This window comes from Batrachochytrium dendrobatidis (assembly GCF_000203795.2).
Source record: "Batrachochytrium dendrobatidis JAM81 unplaced genomic scaffold BATDEscaffold_6, whole genome shotgun sequence".
In the NCBI taxonomy this organism is placed as follows: Eukaryota; Fungi; Chytridiomycota; class Chytridiomycetes; order Rhizophydiales; genus Batrachochytrium; species Batrachochytrium dendrobatidis.
In genome coordinates, this window is record NW_006281104.1 from 1,170,198 (window position 1) to 1,197,475 (window position 27,278).

The following is a 27,278-nucleotide window of genomic DNA, read 5'->3' on the forward strand; positions in this document are numbered from 1 at the left end:
ACAAAGTGTTAAATATTGTTGGAAATCCTACCAATCCGTCGCTGTATTTTGTAATCCCCAGAAACCGGTTTTCTGATTTAATACCAAAAGTATAAAGATGCTCAGGAAAGACAATGTAAAAATCTGCCTTTATGAATGTAAAACAAGTCGGGCAATTTGTTTTGGCAACTGAACTTGCTTACATTCAGTAGAATTGGATAAAATACAATAATCAGCAACTCTTGGCAGTTTACTCTAGAATACCAAACTGTATAGTCATTTTGTCTCTAATATCAACTCTAGCTTCACTCTGATTGATCCGCTTACTGAATTGCCAAGACATCACAAAATGCCTTGTTTCCTGCAAAAAGACTGCTCTGGATTCATACTGTGGTATAATTTCCACTACCCTGACTGAGCCATAAAAAATGGTTTAACAAAACCTGTGCTTTTAACAGTATTGTAGCTGTCCTTTGTATAAACACTCGAATGAGTTCATTCCTGATAATGCTGAATGAAAGACGACCAATCTATCCGATAATACGTATAATGTTGCAAGAAATTAATGCATAATGGAATGGGATTTCTATACGAGAAAAGCAGGTTCTAGTAGTAAGGGTAGAGCACCGAAGAATACCGTTTTTGGTTTCCAGCCGGAATTCCCGCTAAATGTATAATAGGAGCTATGAAGTCGGATTAAGAAATATTAAAATCTATAGTAGATATATAAAATGAGCGAAAACAAAGAAATTATCATCCAACATTCAATTCACATCGACAACCTACGATGTATCATCTGTTTTGAATTCATACACCCTCCTTTTTACCAATGTAATGGTGCGCTGCATTTTGTTTGCCCTGTGTGTTCAACGAAATTTAAGTCTGAGAGCTGTCCATCCTGTAGAGACAACAGCCTGTTTAAAAACAAACTACTGGAAAGAGATTTACGTGAATATCTAACAGAATGTCTTCATTCTCTATGTGCAAATTCTGTGTTTGAATGGGACTTGGAGAATCACGTAGCGACTTGCATTTACGGCACTTCTAAATGCTACTTTTGTGAAGAAATGCTTAAACCCGAAGATTTTAAAAGCCATATCATTACAAAATGCGAGCTATTGGAGTGGGCCGAAAAGAACAACCGAGAAACAAAAGGTTCGCTGGCACTGTTGTCACACTTGCGTGGAATTCTAACAGAGTCAAAATTATCAATACACATAAACTACAATCCAATTTTGTGGTTATTCTGAATGAAATGATATTACTAGGGAAAAGGTATGAAGATAAATGGACAATGGTCGTGCTCTCTCCAAACTCAATGCGAGTTGATGCATACTCCAAGTATCCATCAAATAAAGTCTTTGAACTTCAATCGATTCTAACGATCAACTCATTCAGGACGTGTAAAGAGTTACCGGCATTAGAAGATCTGGCAGCCATCCAACAAAATGTACGAAAAATTGAATTTGTACAAAGCTCATTTGATCGTGAGGATGAAGATTCAAAGTCGTATGTTAGTGACGATGAATTTTTTGGTGGGCTTGTTCAGCATCCTTTTTAAAAATGTATTTCTTTTTCTATGGATTCCTTGGTCAACACGTCCAACAATTTTGTTTGGAGTCGCTTTTGTCCAAGCATCAAGGAATGCAGTAGGTCTGGCTTTTTCCAACTCGATTTGATAAACTCTTCTAATGTGTCTTCGGTTTGTTCTAATGTGCCATTGATTTTCACAGCATACACAATTCCATTGCGCGCTGTGTGTAAATACTTGTCGTCTGAATAGTATTTTTCATCTCCAAGGTAGTACTTGATTTGTTCGTATCTGGATGACGACTTCACGTGTTTATTTAGTTGTTCTACTTTATCCTCTAATTCAGCTATACGTTTTTCATCAAAACAGAAGGATTAAACCGTTTGGGATTAGCAATTTTCAGATGTTTGTCATCGACATCCAATGCAAGAGGTTCTTCTTCGCCGAAATATGGAGCTGCTACTTTGGAAAGAGTGTTATTTGTTGAAAGTTTCTCTTCGATAATATACTTGTGTTTATTCGCAGGGTCAAGGATAATTTGATTGATAGGAATGCTTCGGATATGCTTGGAACGCAGAGAGCAACTTGGAATCACTAACATTTTGTTTTATATTCAACGCAAAGAAAATAAATTTTTGGAAGTCAACGAAATATTCTTTGAAATGGAACCCAAATCTTTCTGTTATTAATCAACTTTACAATGTAAATTCTTCTATTCTGGCCCATTTTAATAGTTCCGACAGGAACCTCGTTTGGGTCTGTAACAGGACCATAATCAATCATCATATTTAACAGAAAAGATTCAATCGTATTGGTTTGAGATACACAAACAAAATAAGTTTCGTTTAATTCGTTTGTAACGAAAAAATAAACTTTTATTTTCTTGAAGTACATCAAGTTTGTTGAAAATGAATAACCAATTGGACGAAAATACAAACAATGTGGGTCTCTACAAGGTCAACTATATAATGAGAAATGAAGAAAGGTCGATGGATATGCTGTTATCTACCGGAAGGAAGAGACGAAATGATATTAAAGTAATGATAGCCTTATTGATGGGAATAAGAAGAGCAGAGATCAAGGGAGTGAAACTACGATTTAGAAAGCGAATAACAGGTTTCAGTAGTGGAGTCGAAGGAACAATAGCATATTTACAATTAATAGAGTTTCAAAAGAAGAAAAGGAAACGGTTATATTCTCGGTACCATATTAAGAAATGTCCATTTAAACCACAATCAAAAACTATCAAATGGAGTAGGCACTTGTACTTGGGGTTGATGAATTACAACAAAACATACTAACAAATCACCACAATCAAAAACAGAGGTATTGGTTTGATATTCAATTTGGATACGTTCTAAGAAACGTAGAAACAGATGAAAGAATGCAGTTTTACCCATCTGTAAATACTTCATTTTTTAATATCAATGAGCATCCTCTGGTTAGCAATACAGTGGATGGTGTTTTAGAAAAACTAGGAGGCGATGATATTTTGGAACGACTGAAGCGACCCAATTCAAAGTGGAATATTGACAGTATCTATGAATATGTTCTCTTGACTACTCCACTAGAAGAAATCCCTATTGGAGCTTCGATTACGTTACCTGATTTCATTAAAAAAAGCAAAGGCATTTTCTCATTAGAAAACATACCAAATAATATGTGTTTATGGTATTGCCTTGCCCGTCACAAGTTCTCTGACTTGCAATTGGATAGACTTGCAACTAAAGCGAAAGAACTATTCAAGAGCTATTACACCTTCAAACCGGACCAGAGCTATTGTGGGGTGGAGATGCAAGAATTGGATACCATTGAAAATCATTTTGATGTAAACATAAATGTTTACCGATTTAATGGAACAAAAGCTGTGATGGAGCGACATTCAAAGAAAACATTTGAATCTACTTTGAGTTTGAATATCTATACCGATGTGGATAATAAACTTCAAAAATGTTGAAATAGCATACAATGATGCAAGTCGTGAGACACAAGAACAACTTGAACCGAATTACAAAAGTAAGAAATTGATTGGAAGTATGTTTGGGAAAAAGATGATGTTTCCGACAGAGTTGTTGAAATGGTATCTAGAGCACAGACTTATAGTGACCAACATTACCTATGCTGTAAAATATGAGCGTAAGGCTCTTTTCAAACCATTTTCTGAAAAGGTTCAAATGAACGAAGAGCAAGAGACACAAACCCAAATCATAAACTTCGTGGTGATATAATGAAACTGATTGGGAATGCACCGTACGGAAAGTGTATAATGAACTTTCTGAAGCACGAAACGGTCAAGATTGTAGGACAAGACACTTACAATAAGAACGTGCGAAGAAATAATTATCTCGGACATCAAGACCTTGTGGAGGGATACGAGTTTCGGTTTAGTAAGACATCCTTCAAGCAAAGTCTATCACTCCATATTGGATTCCAAGTATATCAACTAGCCAAGTTACGAATGTTACAGTTCTACTACGATTTTATTGATTATTACGTAGACAGAAGCGACTTTCAATATTGCATAATGGATACAGACTCGGCATACTTTGCGATTTCTGGAGATTCCTTACAAGACGTAGTGAAACCACACCTCTTCAATGAATTCCAACAACAAAAGAAATATTGGTTCGGGAGAGATGATACCCCAGCGAACAAATTATATGACAGCAGAACACCAGGATTATTCAAGTTGGAATACAAAGGAGATTGCGTTATATCATTGGCTAGCAAGATGCATTATTGTGACGAGAAAAAGTTTAGTTCAAAGGGTATCAGCAAGAATCAAAATGAAATTACCAAGCAAAAGTATCTGAATGCTTTGAGTGGAAATGGAGGTCAGGAGTTTATCAATAATGGTTTTAGGTCATATCATAACCAAATGAATACATATTCATTAACAAACACTGCGATAAAACTGTTTAACGATAAACAACTCCGAGTGGGTTACGAAACATTTCCAACCAAATTATAAACGTTTTAATTCTTTCGATATGTTATGGAGAGGCTTTATGAACTATATTATAATCCAAGGACAGGATTCACGTCTGCCGAAAAGCTATACCGAAAGCTTAACAAAGAAATACCATTGTCCCAAATAAAAACGTTTCTTCAGCAGCAAGAAGTGTATCAACTCCACAGACAACAACGAAAAGTACCTGTTTATAGTCCCATAACAGTTTACTCTATCAATGACCAATGGCAGATTGACTTGATTGATCTGTCAAGGTATGCCAAGTGGAATAGTGGATACAAATATCTTCTTTGTGTGATTGATGTATTCAGTAGAAGGACATTTGTCGTTGCGATGAAGAAATCAGATAGCACCGAAGCGATGAAGAAAGTATTCGATATAGAAACCCCAATTCTTATTCAAAGTGACAGTGGAACAGAATTTTTAAACGGAGCATTTCAGCGATTATTGACATCCAAAGGTGTTCGGCATATCACGGTGGAAGTAGGCGACCACAAGCGACAAGGCATAATTGAACGATTCAATAGAACACTAGAGAACATCATTGCTCTTTACCAAGAAGCTCGGCGAACAAATACATATATTGATGTACTGGAAGATATTGTTTACAATTACAATCACACTTATCACCGAGGTATAAATGGTATTCCTCAGCAGTTGTACCTAGGCAATCCATCCACTGGAACAATGAATGTAAAAATAAAGAAGAATGCTATAAGTGTTGGTGACAAAGTTAGATTGCTAAAAACTAGGCAAGCATTTCGTAAAGGATATGAGCCAAAGTATAGTCACACTATATATAAGGTCATCAGTGGTAATGGCTATTCGTACTTTATTGCAGATGATGATGGTAATATTCTTCCAAAGGCATACAAATACTATGAACTACAACGTATTGAATCTACCCAACGGTTTCATACAAAATCTAGACAGAGAACCACGAATGACAAATATGGAGCGTCGAAATAAAAGAGAATTGGAAGAATTGGGTAGAATTAGAGGTCCAGCTTATAAAAACGGAGAACATTAAGCGGAGCTTATTTTCTAAACCAACTATAAATGACATTCATTAGTTTCATCAAGAGTCACCAAGCGTACATTCACTGTATTAAGAATTGAAATTCGTATTCACCAGAAGAACAAGAACAACTAAGGAAATGGTACCGAGATTACTATGCCAAAAACAAACAAGCTGAAAGGAAACGATATCGAGACTATTATGCTGCTAATACCGAGGCAGAGAAGGAGAGAGCTAAAAAGTACAAGAAAACTAAACAATCAGGAGACAATGTTTAGCTCAAAAACACACCCGATAATAATGAAATTTTCATAATAAACACAATAGTTGCAGAGATTTTCTATTTACAAGTCAATACAAAAGATACATTAATGTGGTGGAAATAGGTTTGAATGAATCGTGCTGTCTATCACGAAGATATCAAGGAGTGTACAGCTAGAACTTTTTTCCACTGCGATGGACATTTTCAGTACTTTGCTCTCCGTGAAAGAAAGTAGCAATGTCAGTTCACCATTGAAAGCATTATCATTATCACTGCAGTCTGAAGGAGTCATCGACTGACGAGGAACTACTTGTTGCGAAGGTTTTCCACCGCGGTGGAATTGTGCTCGTTTAAAACATTCATATCGTCGTCATCCATTTCATCATCAACATTCATCCAGTAGTGTTCAGAGTAGAAATCAGAAGAGTCCAAAGCTCGACACTCTGGTGACATAAACCATTCCTTGATTTTTGGAATCATACTTTTAAACACTCTAAAGGACACTGCCAGCGTTTGGAATTTCGGATACTTTGACATAAAGGCATAATATTCCATGTAGTAGTAGTAGGATGGTTTGGAGATGCCAAGTCTGCTGTTGACATGGTCCAAGAAGCGTCCCTTGTGCCCATCCCCAAATGTTTCCAGTAGTTTCATCAAGGACCTTGCTATCAGCATTACTTGTTTTGATGCCAGTACATCGGTCGCTTTCAGTTGCTTCATATTCAATCGGATGTATTTCGTCAGCTGGTTTTTGATTTCCTCAGCATCCAACCCAGTAAAGTTGTATGAGGATGACTCATCCAGCACACTGAGAGATTGATGTCGTAGTGTAGCATTTCAATAAGAATGATTTAGACTTTTCAGTGTCTGTTTTGACAGTTTCTGGCATTCCCCTTGAACTGGTCAATTCCCTTCAATATAACCAGACAAATTTGATGTCAATTTGAGTGATTGTTGCCTCCAAGGTTGCATTAGGACATTTTCGCTGCTTCTTGACCCAGTCAGTAAAACGATTGTAGTCACTCATTTGAAGTTTTTTGACAACATTCTCGACCGGTACTTGCTTTTTTATGCTCGGACACCACTGGGATGTTTTGGAATGTCGTGGATTTTTTTTTCTTTCCTTTAAAAAACAACAATGTTGAGAATCGCTCGTTACAAAAGCACCCTGGACAACCTATGGGTGAAACACAACGGTGGTCTAGCTGTTAAAGTCCCTACTGCTGGCTGTGCGGATGTCAGTGACCTGGCGGAAGCCATCAAGCAGTAGGGACTTTAAAAGCAATATTGGACAGTCATGTTTGGAAAGCAAGTTGTTTCTCCTGAAAAGTGCCAATATATCCAAATTGGCTGATCAGCTCAAATTGTATCGCATCAACTTCAGTCTCTTGAAAAAGACAGTACAAAAGTAAATTATTAGACGAGTGAAGAAAGTCGAAATATTCTCTTGGTTTGGCACTGCGAATGCCGAAATAGTCCAGCAAAATCAAAAGCTAAAATTCATATTCCAAAACATCTCCAATCAAACCACATTCAAGATCCGACATTTCGAGTTGCAACACATTTCATCAAAAGTCTCATTCCTCTGCTGGTACTGGTCATGATGGTTTGGTACTTGTCTTGTTGGCGCATTCGAATGGTATTGTTGTTTTGCTAGACTATCTCATCCCTACCAATAGAGTCTTGGGTTCAAAGTATTTCAAATACCCATCATTGGCAGATCCAAACAACGGAAACAAGTCAGACTAAAGTATAGTGCACCATGGGATCCAAAGCAGGATATCCACATCCATTTGCGCTCTTGGTATTACATTAGCAATACCTTGACTAGCATCACTCTTTGATTTGATGAGTGGATGTAGGTCGTTTAAAACAAGACCATTCAATCGAGTAAGAGGACAGCATGGATCAAGAGTTGTGTCAGTTGCTCCAGAAGAAACGAAATAGTCTTTATCAAAAGCAGATCTATCAACCCATCAGGCAAGTGGAGTTTGTCAACAGGAGTAGTGTCAAAACGAGGAGTGACAGTCTTGTAAGTTGGACCAAGTGAGCAACAGTAGAATGGTCTTTCCAGCTCTTCAATAAAATGAGGTTCAATAGGCACTGGTTGATTGTCAAGGTGATCGACACAGATTTCTGGTTTCCATTTTGAAAAAGTTTCAGACGACTCGAATCAAAAGCCTCGCCAGAATAGTTCAAACATTGATGACTGAATACGTTGTAATTACAGGTGGGCAAGTCGATTGTTAATTCTTTAGTTTGATCTTGGAGTGACATTGTTCTTGAGATGGCTAATCAAATAAAAGTAAAGCTTGAAGAGTTGAATATTCAACAATCCAGCACTAGACTTTATTTCTTGAATATTATTATTAAAAGAACAATGGCATTTCAACAGCAACTACACAATATTCAACTATTATCGACATGATTGGAGTATTGAACATCAAGTTTGACATGCGGTGTCATGGAATCATCCAGTTGTCCATATGATTTTCAATCACCAAACGTGTAGTTGTCAATGTTCAGATCCAATATAAAACAGATGATCATTGGTGATGAGAATATCATGCAGTATTGATTTACAAGTGCTGACACCAAACCACAATGTATTTGACAAACACACCTAACGAATATTAGCGTATAATTGGCTTCAATCAACATCTACGGCCATACACACAAGAAAATACCGGATCCCGTTCGATCTCCGAAGTCAAGCTTGTGATGGCTCAGTCAGTACTGTGGTGGGGGACCACACGGGAATACTGAGTGCTGTAGTTTTTGCTAAATTAACAATCTGATCTCGTTTTGGTATTCTGGATCAAATCTCAACTTGAATCTTTATGATGGTTGTGTTGAAACTGGAAAGCAAGATTTTCATCTGATAAACTATTTGACAGTATCTTAATATGGCGTGTATACTGTGTTCACTACATGATGATTCATTCCATTTGTCTTGCAAACACTAAATACTACCATAACAGCAGCATAGTATACACTGTATTATCTTCAAGCTATCGACTTTTTCAAACATGCTCCACTAATCAACTAGTATACACCACAACACCATATACACTGCATGATTAGTTGCACTTTCAATCACCATCTGTCATTATTTTGTTTGCTACTAGTTCACCAGTTTGCATTCAATCACATGCATATTATTACAAACACCATTGTGCAATATACATCATTCTTATGATCGTGTTTGTACCAACTCGGATCTGAATGATTACATACACTTTCAACATATTTGATATGGTCTGATCCAGTGACACATTAGTCAATATCTATATGCGAGTTTCCCACTCACTTTTGATTATTGCAATGCGGATTCACAATGTGATTAAACTGGCACTATTTACCATACTTGAATAGGCTACTGCTAGACCATTGTACACGATTACGTATTCGACTACTGACATGCATAACATGTTCAACCACAATATATCATCAAGTATTACATCACAATACATGTAGTCATTGACTTGAGATCTGCAACTCTGTACCACACCAACAATTGGAATGACGATCGCAATCATTTATTCCATCGAATGATCAACTATAATACAATAACATGATAACATTCATTGACAGCTGTCGTGTCCATCACATGTATGATACTGTTCATTTATCCATGAACAATGCAGCCACATTTGCAGGTGAACCCACATTCTGCATACTTGATTATTTTTAACATCATCGACCACTGCTTCTGCAACAATCGGAATGCAACACCATCTTGTAATGGTCAGATATGTTTGACTGGTCATTGTCATGACTGTTGCCATGACTCTTTGCAATGCTTTGGATAGTCCAAGATTGGAATGACACTGACCATTTCAATTATACAACTCATATCTGAAACCAAGCAATTGATGCATTACCAGTTTAATGTTTTGTCGAGATTGCTTGTGATTTGAAAGTCATGCTTGCTTGATAACATTTTCATTTGTCGTATTGTTCCCTTGCTCATAATTAATGCCATACATTTTATCCGATTTCCAAGTTGGCTATACAGTTGTAGCCAATCAACACGCCTGCTTACTATCATCCTGCTTTTGCTTATCAACTCAAAATCTAGTCATTTCGAACTTGAAATGAACAAGGCATATTGCAATCATTCATGATTACAAATGGCATGGTGATATAACACACTTGGTATATAAACATGCATGCCATCAATTCAAGCAACTCAAGCCACTAATAGTGTGTCCACTTTTGAGTACTCGATTGATTCATGCTCCAATGAGTCTTGCTTCAACATATACAGAACATGCATACAGCCAATATAAACAAGGTTGTTAGTGGTGTGAAATGGACGTTTCATGTATATGTCAATTACTCATTCGATGTTATCACAGTTCATTAATGGATACCAACAGCCCAGTTTTATCTGTCTGAATTCGGCATTTGACTCGCAATGCACAAGTTTGGAGTGTATGCAAGTTGTATATGATGAAGCAAATTCCAGTTAGTCCATTTTGCATTGATTCCAAGAGTTTAACTGATTTACAATTGAAAACGGGTATCGGCGCTACATCCCAATACAACTGCAATCAAGTTCCTTTGAATTTGCCATACATGCAATTAATCAAAAGCAATATACCCGTTTTAAATGTATGGCTTGAATACATGTGGTCCACAAGCACATGTATTCACATGATATTGATGTGTTTTACTTGATTAGCACATGTATATTCAATTGACAAGTTTTTGCGTAGCATGCTTTGTAGATTCAAAATATAAAATGACGTGAAATGGTATGGAACCAATTTCACCAACCTCTATCATTGTACCAGTTTGTATCTTATATTTGCTAAATTTATACTAGATATTGAAAATATTGTTCAAAATGTTTGTTTCTACTGTTTCTCTCGTTCTTGCTCTTGCCACATCTGCAGTTTTTGCGGTTCCAACCATTCCGTCCACACAAGACGCCTCTGACAGTCTTCCATTTTACTTTCCCGAATCCACGTACCAACAGATTCCTTATGATCACTCATCCAGCCTCATGGCTCCGTCCAATACCGATCCAGTCAAGACTGGTGTTGCGTATCTCTGTGACAAACTCAGTCTCACACCTAACGAGTTCAAGGTTTACAATAACTTTACAGACAGTGCTGGCATAACTCACGTATATGGTGCACATCTAGTTAATGATGCACGTGTATCCAATCATCAAGCTGCAGTCCATATCCAAGACGGCCAAATTATCTCATATTCGACTTCGTTTGGTACTGAAAGCCATTTTGCCAAAAGTGAGCTTTCAGTCGCAGAACCCAAAGCCAAACTAACGTTTGAACAGGTTGCAGATGCTGTATCCAAAGCCAAGGGTCTGCCAGTTTACTCTGAGTTTAAACATGAGCTCGAGTATGTTCAACAGGCTGATGGCACGCTTGTGTATGCTTACAAATTCCAGCTTCGCGACAAAGGTGTTATTTCATGGATCCAAGTTTGGGCAGATACCAACACGGGTACGGTATTTCGGATTCAGATATGACTTTTATAGAATCAACACTAATCTGAATGTAAATGGATTGATATTAGGTAAACTGGTTCAAGTTGTTGATTTTGCTCATCGTGCAACATACAAGGCTATCAAAGTTCCTGATCTCAGTCCTGATGATGGTTTTTCAGACATCAAAGATCCAGAATACAAACCATCGTCACCTAATGGATGGACTGACGGAACTGTCACTCAGGGTAACAACATTGATGCTCTTGACTATACAAAAAAACCGCCAGTTCCAGCAAACGGTGTTGACGGTGTATTTGACACCAAGTTCAACCCTACTGCTAATGTTACCGATCCAGACAACATTCAGGCAGCAGCTGTCAATCTGTTTTACATTACTAACCTGATACACGATATCACATACCAGTATGGTTTCACCGAGGCTGCTGGTAATTTCCAAAAGGACAACTTTGGAAAAGGTGGTAAAGGCGGCGATGCAGTCAATATCAATGTCCTAGATACTTCGGATAAGGATAATGCCATTTTTTTAGCTCCACCTGATGGTCAACCTGGCATAATGCTAATGTTTCGATTCATTTCTGCCAAGCCCAATCGCAATGGTGGTTTGGACAACCAAGTTCCTTTGCACGAATATGGACACGGTATTTCAAATCGGTTGACTGGTGGACCTGAAGCAGTTGAGTGTTTGTTTGATGGTGAGGCTGATGGTATGGGTGAAGGCTGGTCCGATATATTTGCAATAATCATAACTGCCAAAGAATCACACAAAGCCGACACTCCAATTGGCATTGCTGCATATGTCAAGAATTCGCCCACCGGTATTCGCTCTCATCCTTACACTACTGACATGAAAGTCAATCCCTTGACGTATGCCGATATTAAAACTCGTCAAAAGTCTCATGATATGGGTGTAGTGTGGGCTTCTATGCTTTGGGAAGTCTACTGGAATTTGGTCACCAAGAACGGATTCTCCACCAATCTCTACGACGCCAAGGGCAAGTTTGGTAACATTATTACTATGCAGAATATGATTGGTGGTATGATGCTCCAGCCATGCGATCCAACTTTCCTTAGTGCCCGTGATGCTTTTATTGCATCTGATGTTGCTCGCTACAATGGCGCCAACAAATGCGAGATCTGGAAAGGATTCGCCAAACGCGGTCTGGGAGTCAAGGCTGCTAATAGTACAAACGATTTCTCAGTTCCTGATGAATGCAGTGGTGGTACTTCATCGTCTAGCAGTGTCTCTATTGCTACCACAGTAGAGTCTGCAACCATAGGAGCTACAACCGCAGAAGCTACCACAACAGAGTCTACCACAACAGAGTCTACTACCACAGAAGCTACTACTACTGCAAGACCTACAACAACTGCACGCGCTACCACCACAAGGAAATCTACTACAAAGAAATCTACCACAAAAAGATCCACCACTACTCGTGGTCCTAAGCCTACTTCTGGATGCACTCGCATGGACATTTGCTGCATCTATGTTGGAAAAAGTTGCGATCAAAACTAGATGTTCAAGTCTAGTAATTGTTTCTACAATTTATTGAATAAAGTATATTGTAACAATGTATAAACAATCTGTATTAGTAATGGCTATTTGGTGTGTATGGCTTTGTGACAAGTAATGCCATTAGTTTAACCTCGAATGAACACGGCACACTTGCATGGAGTTATCTATGCTTTGATATTCGAGTTTATTCAGCAAATAAATCCATTCAATATCAAGTAAAGGCTTGAATGAAATACATTCAGAACTATCAGCCCAAAATATGCTGTTTTTACAAGACATTGACTAGTAATACAATATGTCCACCATTGGGTAGAGTTGTATCAATCAAAACAAGTATAGGCTGCATTATCACAATTACTGATGATCGATCTCAGAATTCTGTTTAAACATATCAATCAATGGCAATGACTGTTGAAAAGGCTAGCATGGATGACAAGTGCAAAGTAACTGATTGAGTCGAGAGTATCAATTACACAATCTACCTGCACAATATTCAACTATTATCGACATGATTGGAGTATTGAACATCAAGTTTGATATGCGGTGTCATGGAATCATCTGGTTGTCCATATGATTGTCAATCACCAAACGTGTAGTTGTCAATGTTCAGATCCAATATAAAACAGATGATCATTGGTGATGAGAATATCATGCAGTATTGATTTACAAGTGCTGACACCAAACCACAATGTATTTGACAAACACATCTAACGAATATTACCGTATAATTGGTTTCAATCAACATCTACGGCCATACACACAAGAAAATACCGGATCCCGTTCGATCTCCGAAGTCAAGCTTGTGATGGCTCAGTCAGTACTGTGGTGGGGGACCACACGGGAATACTGAGTGCTGTAGTTTTTGCTAAATTAACAATCTGATCTCGTTTTGGTATTCTGGATCAAATCTCAACTTGAATCTTTATGATGGTTGTGTTGAAACTGGAAAGCAATGTCAAGAGTGCGATATGGTATATCGCTGCGAGTACCACGACTTGTACCAAACATCACTGATCATCCGTTGGTTTAAACGCAACCCAACAACAGGGACACTTTACTGGATAGACTATCAAGTGACACCAATATTTTAAAAAATCGATTCGCCAACAAGACACTGCAAATACTTTGAACCAAGTGTGTTGACAGATATGCTTGCTTGGGATTCATTTGCCATTCATTACCAAAGATGATCTCAATCACGAATGTATTAAAACTGAATGCGAGTATTGTTGCTACTTTGACGCTAATTCGTTTGAAGTATGAATCCAACACTGAGTTTCATAACAATTCAAACTGTCATCATTCAATGTCATATATATACTGATCAATTAATAAATGGTGTCCAAAGTGACTCTTTTTATGATGTGATTAAATGCAATATTAATGTCACGGACCATTTGAAAAACTACTTTTCAGAAATGTCACTGATATTTAAAAATTGAACATTTCTTTCACAATTCGAGTCCAGATATTTAAAATCAAATAAAAGCAATAATGAAAGTAAAAGCTGATTGGCAGTTACTTTTTGAGAAATAATGGCAACTACAGATATGCTAAAGTAGTATTGCCACAAGGGCTGGTCGCTTCCAAGATTATGTTTGTTAGATATAAAAAAAGAATTCTTTTCAAAAGGTGTGTTAAAACAGCTAGTAATGCAAAACAAAGATAAAAGCTAGGATTACAAATGATTGAAGGGATGGTAAGACTCATTGGCACATGAAAAATGCCTGACCAGTTTTGATAAACATGAAACAATCAAATAGTCTGAAAATGTCTGTAATAAAAGTGCTAGATCAAACAGCTATAAGACACACAAGAGTTTAATGATAGGTTATGAATTTCATTTTAGGAGAGCTTCGTTCAAACGATGTCTACCTATTCGAATTAGATAACAGCTTTGACTTGAACATTCTATATTGTAAATCTGAACTTCGAATCATTGACAATTTATGGCTTTAAGATGCTCATCTCTTGTATTTTCTTGCGAATAATCTATATTCATTTAAATACAATGTAAATAAGTCTATACCTTTGCACAGTGTTGTATTTTTCAAATAGTTTAAATTTTCTATTGGCATACCTTGTATTGAAGATATTCTACTTTCAGCGGCTCCCAATCATCGATACTTTGAGCATGTCTACCGTGCTGTTGTTGAAACATAGTCTGATATTCAAACAGTTTAATCTGCAGCTCTCGCTTATTTTTCTTTAGGTTTTGATACATGTCTTCGTCAAATATACAGTTTACTGTTTTTTGATTACTCTGAATCCACACTTGGTCTTGCATATCCAATGTGGCAGTATCTATTAGTTTCGTATCCAATGAAGATACATTCTAGGATTGATAGTATTTGTTTCAGACTGGTTAGAAAATAGTGTTAGAATGCAATTCCGCGTTATTCAGTGGCATACCTCTAAACCATTCTTTTGTTTGAGATTGCAGTACCACAAGTATAGTTGCTTCATGATCAGTCTTTCTTCCTTCGAAATCTGGTATTTATCCAACATTTTAGATTAATGTACAATAATATAGCATCAAATAACCATGCACATATTCTACAGCCAGGATCGATCAATTCGTGTACCATAAGAATTAACTTACAGAACTCGTAGTGGTGGAACTTGATGCATTTAAAGCGTGGTCAGAGTAATGTTTTTTGAGTTTTGCCAGCTCTGATTTGACAAACTCCCGTTCTTGTCTAATTTGTTCCATTGTCATTTGATCAATTTCGTCGGGTCTATTATTAATTCTTCGTTGCTGCATGATTAAATCCAGAGCCAATTTAGCCGAGTACTTGCTTGGATCTGTTATGCTTGGAGTCAATAGAATAGGCGAAGTTTCAGCATCCGTATCATCTGTTTTTAGTCTAGTTTGCGAAAACACATTGCCATGAGCCGATTCTTTAATTTTATTTTGTAATTCTATTTGAAAATCAGCAAATTACATTCGTATCTTTCAATAAATCATTCACAATATCTCCATGATATAGCTAAATACATACCTCGAAAAATTTCTTTGAGTTGCATGTATCGATTGTGATCATTATCGTAGTTTGAAGTAGTAATATGATTTGTGGTTCTGGTTTGATATATACGCTTTTGAAGCATCTTGTACTCATCCTTGATATTTTTCAAATCGGCTTTTGAGTACTGCTTCCCATTTATTTCAATACACAACATGGGTTGTTGTGAAGATACATTAGAGTGAGCTTGCTGAATAGTTGATGTTAATGGCAATGCAATGACATTGACTGACGGGAATACAGTGTTGAGTTGATGTTTATCCAAAGGAGTTTTAGTATGTGTTGTTGGTGGAATCAAGATTTTTGCAGAACTCTTTTCATCTTCCAAATTAGCGTTTGTATACTTATTCTTGGTTGATTTTAATACAGTTTCGCTTATTTTGAAATCGTTTCGTGCAGTTTTAATCGATCTGGATCTTGCTAAAAGTGGCAATTCTGGAGAATTGCTGGATTGTCGGGTTAAAAAGGATTCATCCTTTGATTGGATCTGTCCGGATGAAACAGGCAAAGGACATATGGGTGTGTATTGGATTCCTGTGGCCAATGGGGATGGTAATGCAGCCAAGCTAGCTGAGCGGATCGCAGGTGTAAATGGTGAAATGGGAGATACAATAGCTGCTTCCCGTGCAATAAGCCTTTTGGCTGGATTTGGAGATTCTAATGAAAGTAATACAGGTCTACTACCTGTATCTGATAATGTTCCCAATGGCGTATGCTGCTGATTATTTCGCTCAAGTGGTTCAAGCAGTTTTTTAGTCGATATTTTTGATACTTGAGTCAAATCATCCCGGCTGCTCAAATTTGGAGGTATACTATACATATTTCTGGCCAGTTCCGATATTTCTGGAGTTAAAACCTATACAAAGATTGTTATTATTAATAAGCCGAGTTTGTAATATTGTTTCCAAACAATATTCAAAAGCAACAGTATTATACCTTTTCATTTAAAAATCCTGTAAAAATAACAAGTTTATGATTAAACCACATTAAATCAGTGCCAGTATACATTCATAAATCAAAAAGTCGTGTCATTCAAAAGTCAAATACCTGGCTCTGCAATGGTTCGTGATGACGATCGTACTGGATGCAATAGTTGAACATTTGCAATTTTGATCGACTTTTCACCATTAGGTGAGGACCGTGTATCTTGCATGGGAGAGTTTTGAACTGGTACTGGATGGAATGAATTCGGAAGAGAAGGTGCTTGTTGTGAAAGCGGAGCTCGAGCTACAGGGGTATTATCGGTAAAGCTTTGCTTATCCACTACTTTTTTATTGGAGATTGCTATGTGTAGCACTGGCTCAACTGTAGGTTGTTTCGTGTTGGTCAAATCAATAGGCTGGGAATTACTATGTATGCAATCTACCAATGAATTTGCTTTTTGTACTGAGTCGTAGCTTGTTTTCCATGGTTGATAATTGTTTATGAACTGGTCTGCACTGTCGCTTAGAATGCCTGGCTGAACATCAACTGCTTTCTTAAAATCATCTTGCATATTTTCAATGTATATATCGCTGGGAATATGCCGATTTGGTCCACAAGGCTTGCTTTTTAAATTCTGCCAATAACATTGATATATAAGTTAGCTGTAAGAATTTTTAAAAAACTCGGATAGTCAAGTCATAAAATTTCTAATACTAATCATACATAAATATAATCCTCTCGTTTCTTGTGATTCAAAATGAAAACATCATTTTCAGTTAAATGAGAGTGTTTAATTTGAGAAAGAGTTTGTTCGGTTTCAGAAACAGGATGATCCTGGGTTAAATAAACGTTCAAATCAGTAAAAGTACAGTTAGTCTGATTTAATTGCTAAACCGTGCAGTAATAAAAATCATCATATTTCACTGCTTTAATATGAATTACCTGCTTTTCGATTTTCTTGGGTTTAAATTCCAAATATATGGCAGAAGTAGGTAATTCATTTTGATAGACCGTTTCGTTTTTTGGTGATACGTGTGTTGTATCTATACGAGGGTTGCTTGATAATTTTACGTGTGTTGGCGATTGTACTGGTACCTGTATTTATCATTAGATTATTCATGACTAGTTTTAAAAGCTCAATTGAATCGTTCATTCTTAGGCCCAACATACCAACTCCAAATAGGTTTTTGCCGAGTTGATTGCCTCTTGGTTTTTCCGCGAAATTCCAAATAGTACGGCATCTATGCTTTCCTCGACCAGATTATCCACCTTTTGTTTTTGTATGCTTGATATTTCCTTTTCCATAGGCTCGGGAGAAGATCTACACGAAGAAAAACTCGTGACAGATGCCGATTGCTGAATGTGTGGTTTGTGGTCATGTACTGCTTCCATACCATCATTGTAAATCGTAGGCAGAGCTGAGTCGGGTAACTCTGTATTCCACATTTCAAAGTGTTTCAATAACTCAGTGATGATGTTTGCTGCCTCGATACTTTCACTCATAAATCTTTCTATAGCGATTGGTGTTGCAGTTTTTGGCGATGAAGAATGAACCACAGGGCTTTGACTTGCTTGTGAGTCGGACGGACAGTAAAATATGGTTGGACCGAATACAATGGCTATATTTGATATAGTCATCTTGTTTACATCCGATTTAGAGCTTAGTCGAACAAGAAACCGACAAAGGTATACCAGCGTTGATTGGTGAATTGTGGGTAGTTTAGAAACGACTTTTTTAAGTTGTTCGATCGAGTCTAAATCATTCAAGATTTTAGTTTTCCAATTCTACTTGTTACTATAGCCATGCATTAAAAGATAAAGCTATATAAAATCACTCCAAGCCAGCCAATTTACCTCCCGCTACAGAAAAATCATAGAAAAATTCCCTGGGAATAATTCTGTCCGTCAATTCTCTCATCCATTGCTTCATTATCGAAGAAACGATCAAATTCAAGTCCATTTCAGGTTTTGTTGCTGCCCAAATATTTAAATCTAGATTTGTTTAGAAAAGTAAGCAGGAAATACTACCAAGTATAACAGTATAATTAAAAAATAGGCTTTACAGGTAATATATAAGCAAAACTACTCAACTATGCTCCAAATTTTTACGAACCTCCTTGACATCTTTTGATGAAGCTGCTGTACGGAATAGTCCTTGGGTTGATAGTCCTGTATCAAATTGTATTTTACAATGATTAGCCAAACAGCTAAATGGCGTGATAAAAGTATGTCAAGTTTCACAAGACAATTGTTCAGACTGCGATGTTGCATACCTTCTTCAGTATCGAGACATTGAATGCATTGTTGAAGAATGATGGGAACATTGGGTATCAATGGTCTTGCGGTTGTACTTTTTAGATTTGAAGATGAGTTGGTTGCTTTATGCTTTACTGATTGTTCGGATTGGGATGAAACCAAGTTGCCATGAACATCCTGGGTCGAAAGAAAGTCTGATTGATTTTGTATTGTAAATGGATGCTGGAGGATACGGATGGCATCATTTTCGACACACATAGATAGACTAGTTCCAAAGACGGCCGAGCTGGACAGCATGCTTGAGTCGGATGCATTATTTAACTGTCCAGTCTTTGGTGGATTCAGTCGCGAAAACAGTCGCTTCATTACCATGGATGCAATTTGGAATTTACTTTGTATATGCTGCTAATAGGAATTTAAATAATCACTGAATACTGAAAGTATATCGAATTTATATTTATGACAATAAGTGTTGATTCTAGCTTTTTAGAAAAGCTGATGCTTGAACTAGACTGAATGGTGTGAAGTAAACAACCCGCTCAAATTTATTGCTGATTTGGCCATTTGTTTGCCTTGAAGACAGTGGAAAAACGCCCAAATCCTGTTTCCTTCAAGCGCAAGTCAATCACCAACAGCCTGACAGAATGGCAAAGCATCATCCAGACTTGATATTTTGTCGCAAACAGCCAGGAATAGGTACAGATGCACACTTTGATGTATATTATATTTATACGACTCATTCTCTTTGACTAGTGTCTTGCAATCCATTGACTGCCTTGACTGTTTCTTAAACTATAAATAGCCATTGGGCGACTTTGTGAGAAGCATGATGGTGTTTGCATCATTTGTGACTCTCTGGTTCGACCAGCAGATTTGGTGCGTATATGCGACGAATGCAACTATGGCTCATTGGTTGGTCGATGTGTTGTGTGTGGTGGACCTGGTGTCTCGGACGCTTACTACTGTAAAGAGTGTGTGATTCAAGAAAAAGATGTATGTACAGCTTCAACTGTTTTGAACAATGCTCTACTCATTAGATTATATAACCAAGTATTTATTCGTTGAAATCTCTAATACATCTGACTACTTTATCACGATCGTTATTGCGATCTGTTGTGCGTCTCATTACACTCAAATTGACATGCATTGTACTCTGGAAATTTGGTCTTTCAATATAATGCATTCTGGATAATTGTAGAGGGATGGATGTCCAAAGATTGTGAATCTCGGTAGCAGCAAAACAGACTTATTTTATGAACGAAAAAAGTTTGGATTTAAAAAGCGGTAGCATTGCTGGTGCAGGTTTAAGTTTGGGACAAATGCACAAAGTTGGTATATGTATCAGTCGCAAATATCACTTTGGGTATTATCCCATCTTTTTTGGAACCAAATGAGATGCATTCATTTAAAATGCATGCTATTCCTGCACCATTAAAAATACATTATTTTTAAAGATCAATTTACAAAAAATTCGTCGGGCTTTTCTGCAGTAGATATAGTTTTTTGCTTTTTGTATTTCTTTCCAGATTTGGACTTGCTCTCGTGAACATCTTTACCCAGCTCTTCGAGATCTGTGCTTGGTATCTGTTTTTTCTCTTTGTCTGCTGTAGCATTAGTTTCATTCAATGTGTCACTGTCTTGGTCATTGTTCATGCGAAGTAAATATCCCTTTTCAAGTAGTCCTGCTTCATGTGCCTGCTGGATCTTGTCCATGATTTGTTTTTGAAGAACTGCAGTATGCGATTCTGGTGCAGACGGCTCTTTTGGAAAAAGAGAAATATACTTGGTGTCACAAGGGTAATGTGAAACATAGAGCAGCTGCATCTTGAGGCTTTCCAGCGATGACTGTAGTTTGCTATTATCTTTACCCTCACTGCTCAGAACTTCAATTTGCTTTGTTGTTTGAGTAATCTTTCGATGCAGTTTTTTGGTTTCTGCATCAATGCATTTAAAAGGTTAGTACATCAAAGCTGGCATAAAACTCCAAAGCCAGACACTCAGTATCTTGTTTATAAAAACGATGAAAATTAAAACCATTCGAGCCAACATACCGACGAATCGAACATATTTATACTGCTCATACAGTCTAGACTCGATTTCTTCCTGACCCTTTTCCTTTAGTTTGAGTTGAAGTGCCTTTGCCCGTCTCTCCAACTCTTGGCGTTGTGTTGCTGACAAGTTGCGCTAAATAGTTTCAATAAATCAATTTAAAATACAGGACAAATATGCAATGATTTGAAAAAAATAATGAATTAGACGTCCCATTGGTTCAAAGTTTGCATTTCTTGGCTGAAGAAAGCAGTGTAGTTGAATATATATAGCCAGTTGTACCTTGAGAGATCTCTCGTTATCTCGGATGCTCCGCTTTAAATCACTTTTAGACTCCTTTGTCTTTTTGTAAACATGATGACCGTACTTTTTGGCCAAAGGATTCAAAGGATTTTTCTTTTTATGCTTGACAGGTTGCTTCTGCTCATTGCTATCCATGTATGCTGGTGAAATGTGTCGAAATGTGTTGAAATGTGTCGAAAATTGTCGAAAATCCAAAAAAATTCAACCCACAAACCAATCATCAGGACAAATGGGTTTGCCAACATGGCTTCAGACCATTTTACATTGTAAATCACCAGCAGCAGTTTATTAAGCTTTACCAAAACTAGCAACAACTCTGTCTTTAGTACCGCCCTTTTCATCCCTTACCCTCTTTGCAACTTGCTTCACATACTTCATGAGCATACGATCTCGCTCAAGCGGAAACGCATCAAATACAAGCCATGTTCGTTCCGATTGCATTACTTGCTTGATCTCATGTAATGAAATCCATCGCCATTCATCTCCCTCGGCAGGCTCTTTAAGTCCCTTTTCTACAGCTTCTACAATTGCACTTTGTATAGCAGCACGAACATGAAAGTCAATGAACGCATTCTTGGAGAAAGATACCTCAAGTGCAGCATTGGCATCTTTACGCTTCTTAGCCATATAAGAATTGAAAATCTGCTCAAGAGCCAAATCAGATTCAACTTCAAGCTGAATAGTTCTTGCATCTGTGTTCAAAAAAGATGCCAGATCAGCATAGGTTGAAGTCAATTTGGTGACTGTATCCAACAGCGAGTGAAACGCTGCTAAACGCTTTTCAAACAACATATCAGTGTGCTTTTCAAATACAGATTTACGATCAGTAAGATCCAGTCGATGTGGGTAACGAGAATCTTTTTCTAAACTCTTTTCAATATCTTCAAACTTGATCTAAATTACAAATTACCGCATGTTAAGGATTTAGCTGGATACAAACCCATCTAAAATAAACAATGGGTCTTACCGAGTGTTTTTTGACACTGTCTATAAGCAAAGATTGAAATCGTACAACTGCCTCGTCATGTTGAAGCTGATCCAATTGAGCTCTTGCTTTACGCTGCTGAGTAGACCGTTCAATGCGAACCTGTTCTTCTCTTTCTCGAATACTTGTTTTAAAACAATAAACAATCGTCAGTACTGTAAATAAAACGTTTTGCCATGTCAGTAGCAGTAAAACTAACCTTGCAGTCTGATCATCACATTTAGATTGCAATGAAGTAGACAGGCTAGAAATAAAAGTTCTAAACCAAGTTTCACGATGAATTGGCGAGGAAACAGCACAAAACCGTTTATCAGAACCAAGACTTTGGCATACATCCGACCATGATGTTCGTGAATTGATCCATTTTGTTTCCTTGAGCATATCAATATAGTGACTTTTTATATTATTCGACTCTTCTTGTCGACCTATGGAGCAGAGTTTGATCATTTAATCAGGTATATTAAATAGTAAGCGTAACAAAAAAATCATATTCAAGATAAATCACTGTCATTGATAAAAACCCCTACGTTTAGCCTGTCGCTCTTTAAGCTTATCCATATGCGCATTAAAAAGTGACTCTCGTTCGTAAGTACTTGTGAGTTTAGTAAACCGAGGATCTCGTTTAAATTTACGACTTAGATCGCTGAATTTTGATCGTATAGTTGTTTCTGTCTCCAACAAACCCATATATATCTGTCGAGCATCCTAAATTAACAAAAATGAATCAGTCATAATAGTATCATCAAAATAGATACAGTTATGCAAAAAAGTCAATGCAGATATACCATACTTTGGTTGCAGCAACAGCTTCCTTTGTAGCCGCAGTTGCATGGATTTCACAATATTTGTCAAATAACTTTCGCCTTTCTTTGGGATTTGAAATTACTATTATCAACAGAGTTAGAAACATGGTACAAACGTATTGACCAGTCCAATACAATCACACATACATTTAAATCGAAGATCGTTGCACATTTTAGTCTCCTCTGACTCCCAAGTTGCAAATGGCGAAGGGTTGATTTCCTTTAACATTTCATTAAAACTCTGCAAACGATCTGCGTGTGTCAATTCTGGTGAGATTGGCTCATTGGAAGTAGATTGCAAATTTTCAGTTTCTAAAAAATCCTGGGTGGTGCGTGGCATCTGCTGTGCTGGTTCAAAGTCAGTTGGGTCAAAAGATGCTGTATCTGCGGTTCGTTTTAAAGAGTTGATTTGATTTTTAGCATCTAATAGCTCTGACTGATCCAGTTGGACATCATCTTGAGCATACTGTAAGCCATCTTGATCGTCATCATCCTTTGCCTCTGATTCAGCATACTCATCCAAATTTACATTCATAGCATCAGCTAAAAGCTCGCCAATAATATTCACAACTTTCTCGGGCATGTCCCAAGATACTGCGTTGGACTCTTGTTCAAAGTAAAATTCGTGATTCATGTTGGTAAGCACGATCGCCCAGCTGGTATCTGGAATCACCTTCCTGGTTTCATAAATACAAATCGTGTTAGAATCTACACCGTGGATAGCAGCAATAGTGCAAGGTTAGATACTATAGATACAAAAACCACATACATGGCAATGGCACGCTCTGACATAGTCTGATCATTTTCCTCGCTTGAATCCGAGTTAGAATCATCGTTTGAATCTTGATCTTCAGATTTATCATCTGAATCCAAACTATTGTCTGAACTGATTTCCAGATCTTGCTTGGGCAGTTTAGGTGATAAAGTGATATTTGACTTTTCGAGGTTATTTGAATCAGTATTATTATTAAAACTGTCTGGAATAACATCGGATTTAGTATCAGTGTAATTCAATGGCTCGTCCTGTTGTTGGTCATTACCAGACTGATTAGGCTCAACAGGCATGATGGGAGGTGCTTTCCAGGTGCTTTCACGAGTCACACTATTGTAATAGTAAGTCGTCCCATTTGGTGCAACATGAGATGACCAAGCCATATGAACATTCATCGGAGAGGGTATTTGTTGATGCATCGGATAGTATGGAAACTGCGGAACAAACATAGGTTGCTGCATAGCTGGTGGTTGCATGGACTGCTGAGGCTGTTGCTGTTTTACTGCACGTTGCTCCTTTCTTTTGGTCTTTTTATCATTCTGTTGCTGTCTTTTTTGTTCCTGATCAGAAGATGCCAAACCATGGCCAACAGCATGATCGTAGTTCAACAATGGGTCCATCCTTCAGCTTCGAACCAACTATTGTGGTGATATCAAAATATTTGAATCCAGCTTACAATTTCGGCCAATTTGGCTGAACTGCAGTTATGTTCACGCAAAATGGAGTTTTTATTCTGCAGCAACTTTTCGCTTTGCAAGTGTTGGATATTCGTTGATTTCCTATTAGACATTCTCAATTGTTTAATAACCACAGCGTTTATCATTCAAAACCAAATTATAGTTTTGAATGGAAATTATCTTGTCTTTTGGCATAACCATACACTGTACGATCACCAAAATTAAAGCCAGATATTGGGTTCGATTGCTCTCAAGTTTTACAAATTCATGTATCCTAACATCTCGTACGTTTGCGCTTCCAGTTCAAGAGAGCAACAATCGCACGTCTCAGAAATGCAGTGGTTTTCATACTAATCACCAAAAATACCATTCAACTAAAGAGTTTATACGACGCAATATTGTCTTGTAAATTAATCAGTCATTCCATGAGACTGGTTATTTATTAGATACTCTGACATTCTTATTAGAGTTTTATTTTACACAAATACGACTGTAAATCAAACAATTTAGCCTTTATTGTCAACTCAACAACGTGGTTGCATCCGCTGGGCTGGTTTCGCTTTTGGATAGCATTGTTTGATACTCTGTTAATGATGTTGCTTTGAGAAATTCCACTCGGTCGCTGTAAAACTTTAATCCTTGCAAGATACTGACTATCGCTTGCTCTTGTGCTAGTTCCATTCGAGGTGCTAGTAGCAGTGCTACCCGCAACTTGCTGCATTCGTGATCGCATTGTGCTATGAGCAATTGGATCTATACCAATGTACGACTTATTCGTCAGTAAATATAAATCTTGAAGCAATTCTATTCTAAAAGTCACCTTTGATGGAGGAAACGTCGGTGAGTCTGCCAATAGTAAATAATTTTTTAAATCCGTTATTCGCTCTCGATCAATACGGGCACGCTGCATTTTGACAATCAATTCATCCAAAGAGTTTGCCCCTGCTCCGTTCACACTTCCCGTCGGTGTTGTTGCTGTAGCTGATGGAAGTGATCCACTCGTTGCACTGCTCGCTCCTTTCATTCTACGCATACGAATCCATTTCCTCCTTCTGACATAATGCGATGTCCTGCATGTTCCCGACCATTTGTCGCTAATAAACTGCAAGCCATAACACCATCCTTCCTGATCTACATCGCCATTCATATCTACCATCCAATCTGATACCCACTACACAAAACCAGCCTTAATAAAAGTCATGATACATCAAAATACTAAATTAAAATGGATTGTACCTCCCAGGTAGGTCTGCATTGGAATAGCTTTAAATCTACTACAAATCCGCCCTGCTTATCTGAATAAGCCGGAAAGTCTAGAGTTTATAGAATTGAGTTATAGATTCAATCGTATCTGTCGTGTCAGCAATTACAAAAAATGACCCGATAGTTATTCGGCATGAAATACCTGTTGGCAATAATGACTGATAAAATGATCATGTACTTGATAGTCAGTAAATATAAATAGATTCCAAACTGCTATACAGAATATCCACACTAGATCTAAGCCGATTCCCACTTCATTCATCACCTTTTTACTAAACTTTGGAGCTCCAAAAAGACTGGTTCCTCGCTGGTTTTCATAAATTACATCACAAACAATATCTGGCATCTTGGCAGCACGCAGCGCAGTACCTGCTCCATGAGATGTGGGGGACAAGATACTACTGCTAGCAGATGAACTGCTATGGCTTGCTGCTGATAGTGGCCGAGTAGGTATAGACGGAGGCTATTGCATATATAAATGATGGTTATAAGTTGAATCATTCAAATGTATTCGAGCTTAATAATAAAAGGCTACCAGTTTCTTTTGACGAGTAGGCATTGGAGGAGGAGCAGATATAGTAGATGCAGTTGAAGTAGTCGAGAGTTGTCTAGCAGCAACCATATCTCGTAGTCCACTCATGCCAGCAGACCCAGTAGCAGATGCACCTATACCAGCAATATAAGGTCTAAAAGTGGATGTACCAGACAATGGTGAAGATGAGCCAGAGCCAGTATCAGCAGAGTCCTTGTTTCCTTTTGAATTGGCAGACATGGATGATGGAGTGCTGGATATGAATAAAAGCCGAGCTTTGAATTACAAATTCAAAGTTGATTGACCATTGATTATAATCCTTCATCAATCCATATCTATGACGAAGAGCGTACGATCCTTCATCAATCCGTAGCTGGCTCATTAAACTACGATTTTACAGCCATATTCACGTAAAATAAAAGTATAATAAATGGTTAGTTTACTGGACAAGATTGTTTTTGAACTCATTAAAGTTGATTGATTTCTGTGCTCATTCTTGTATAAAAATACATATGTTTGCATTTCTGTTCCAATGCATTCCACATTCTTGACATTTGTCTGACCTTCAACTTTCCTTTCATTCAGAATACTGTGATTGGCATGTATAATTGCATTTTTGAAATATGTTCAAGTAGAACTTGTTTGATATTAGAATAGAGTTTCAATAAAAGAAATAACAACGAATATTCAACTATTATTTCTAGTCATTACAAAAATATTTCATTTTATGTGAATATGGCTGTAAATTGGCTTTAATCAGGACTCCAAGTGGAATGTTCATCATTCAATAAACGTTGATTCTTTGATATTTGCTAATAAACATATTCTGTAACTTTTTTACTCCTACTTCTATTCTACTGCACTTAGTGGCCATTTAATTGGCGTATAATAAGTGAATATACGCTCTTGTATGTCGAATGGATTTAACTATCGAG

The 27,278-nt window shown here is 37.4% G+C and overlaps 9 protein-coding genes across 9 annotated transcripts; 4 read left to right on the forward strand and 5 right to left on the reverse strand.

Moving 5' to 3' along the window:
* Nucleotides 1–1,046: 1,046 nt before the first annotated feature.
* BATDEDRAFT_25156 (uncharacterized protein) lies at nt 1,047–1,540 on the forward strand (the record flags this gene model as incomplete). The annotated part of the gene is made up of 2 exons (XM_006678979.1): nt 1,047–1,134; nt 1,248–1,540. The coding sequence occupies 2 exons, from the start codon at nt 1,047–1,049 to the stop codon at nt 1,538–1,540; spliced, it is 381 nt and encodes a 126-aa protein (XP_006679042.1).
* A 316-nt stretch (nt 1,541–1,856) lies between these two features.
* On the reverse strand, nt 1,857–2,111 carry BATDEDRAFT_88737 (uncharacterized protein; the record flags this gene model as incomplete). The annotated part of the gene is made up of 1 exon (XM_006679243.1): nt 1,857–2,111. One exon carries the CDS (start codon nt 2,109–2,111, stop codon nt 1,857–1,859), a length of 255 nt encoding a protein of 84 aa, XP_006679306.1.
* A 783-nt stretch (nt 2,112–2,894) lies between these two features.
* Nucleotides 2,895–4,481, forward strand: BATDEDRAFT_25157 (uncharacterized protein; the record flags this gene model as incomplete). Its single annotated transcript, XM_006678980.1, has 3 exons — nt 2,895–3,420; nt 3,473–3,646; nt 3,679–4,481. 3 exons carry the CDS (start codon nt 2,895–2,897, stop codon nt 4,479–4,481), a joined length of 1,503 nt encoding a protein of 500 aa, XP_006679043.1.
* Nucleotides 4,482–5,280: 799 nt separating this feature from the next.
* Nucleotides 5,281–6,784, reverse strand: BATDEDRAFT_36987 (uncharacterized protein). The gene has a single exon (XM_006679083.1). It carries the CDS (start codon nt 6,479–6,481, stop codon nt 6,068–6,070), a length of 414 nt encoding a protein of 137 aa, XP_006679146.1. The 5' UTR covers nt 6,482–6,784; the 3' UTR covers nt 5,281–6,067.
* A 4,769-nt stretch (nt 6,785–11,553) lies between these two features.
* BATDEDRAFT_1489 (uncharacterized protein) lies at nt 11,554–12,453 on the forward strand (the record flags this gene model as incomplete). Its single annotated transcript, XM_006678752.1, has 1 exon — nt 11,554–12,453. A coding segment is annotated over one exon (900 nt), but the record flags the coding sequence as incomplete, so codon positions are not given.
* Nucleotides 12,454–14,161: 1,708 nt separating this feature from the next.
* Nucleotides 14,162–19,331, reverse strand: BATDEDRAFT_25160 (uncharacterized protein; the record flags this gene model as incomplete). The annotated part of the gene is made up of 14 exons (XM_006678981.1): nt 14,162–14,402; nt 14,439–14,557; nt 14,837–15,091; nt 15,169–15,246; nt 15,359–15,678; nt 15,759–16,635; nt 16,716–16,732; nt 16,827–17,337; nt 17,427–17,537; nt 17,646–17,798; nt 17,874–18,457; nt 18,558–18,695; nt 18,813–18,872; nt 18,977–19,331. 14 exons carry the CDS (start codon nt 19,329–19,331, stop codon nt 14,162–14,164), a joined length of 3,819 nt encoding a protein of 1,272 aa, XP_006679044.1.
* A 272-nt stretch (nt 19,332–19,603) lies between these two features.
* On the forward strand, nt 19,604–20,247 carry BATDEDRAFT_11574 (U2 snRNP complex subunit RDS3; the record flags this gene model as incomplete). Its single annotated transcript, XM_006678811.1, has 3 exons — nt 19,604–19,655; nt 19,762–19,952; nt 20,158–20,247. The coding sequence occupies 3 exons, from the start codon at nt 19,604–19,606 to the stop codon at nt 20,245–20,247; spliced, it is 333 nt and encodes a 110-aa protein (XP_006678874.1).
* A 167-nt stretch (nt 20,248–20,414) lies between these two features.
* BATDEDRAFT_25162 (uncharacterized protein) lies at nt 20,415–24,491 on the reverse strand (the record flags this gene model as incomplete). Its single annotated transcript, XM_006678982.1, has 10 exons — nt 20,415–20,893; nt 21,011–21,143; nt 21,291–21,451; nt 21,611–22,205; nt 22,279–22,420; nt 22,496–22,721; nt 22,824–23,001; nt 23,087–23,181; nt 23,247–23,776; nt 23,869–24,491. 10 exons carry the CDS (start codon nt 24,489–24,491, stop codon nt 20,415–20,417), a joined length of 3,162 nt encoding a protein of 1,053 aa, XP_006679045.1.
* A 549-nt stretch (nt 24,492–25,040) lies between these two features.
* BATDEDRAFT_35147 (uncharacterized protein) lies at nt 25,041–25,719 on the reverse strand. The gene is made up of 2 exons (XM_006679059.1): nt 25,369–25,719; nt 25,041–25,301 (listed from the first exon to the last, which is right to left on the reverse strand). The coding sequence occupies exons 1-2, from the start codon at nt 25,702–25,704 to the stop codon at nt 25,068–25,070; spliced, it is 570 nt and encodes a 189-aa protein (XP_006679122.1). The 5' UTR covers nt 25,705–25,719; the 3' UTR covers nt 25,041–25,067.
* Nucleotides 25,720–27,278: the final 1,559 nt, after the last annotated feature.

Coding starts and splice junctions, on each gene's coding strand:
- BATDEDRAFT_36987 (XM_006679083.1), bottom strand. CDS start 6,481: ATGAAGCAACTGAAAGCGACCGATGTACTGGCATCAAAACAAGTAATG.
- BATDEDRAFT_35147 (XM_006679059.1), bottom strand. CDS start 25,704: ATGGTAGATATGAATGGCGATGTAGATCAGGAAGGATGGTGTTATGGC. Junction 25,302..25,368: donor CGACGTTTCCTCCATCAAAG/GTGACTTTTAGA, acceptor ACATTGGTATAG/ATCCAATTGCTCATAGCACA.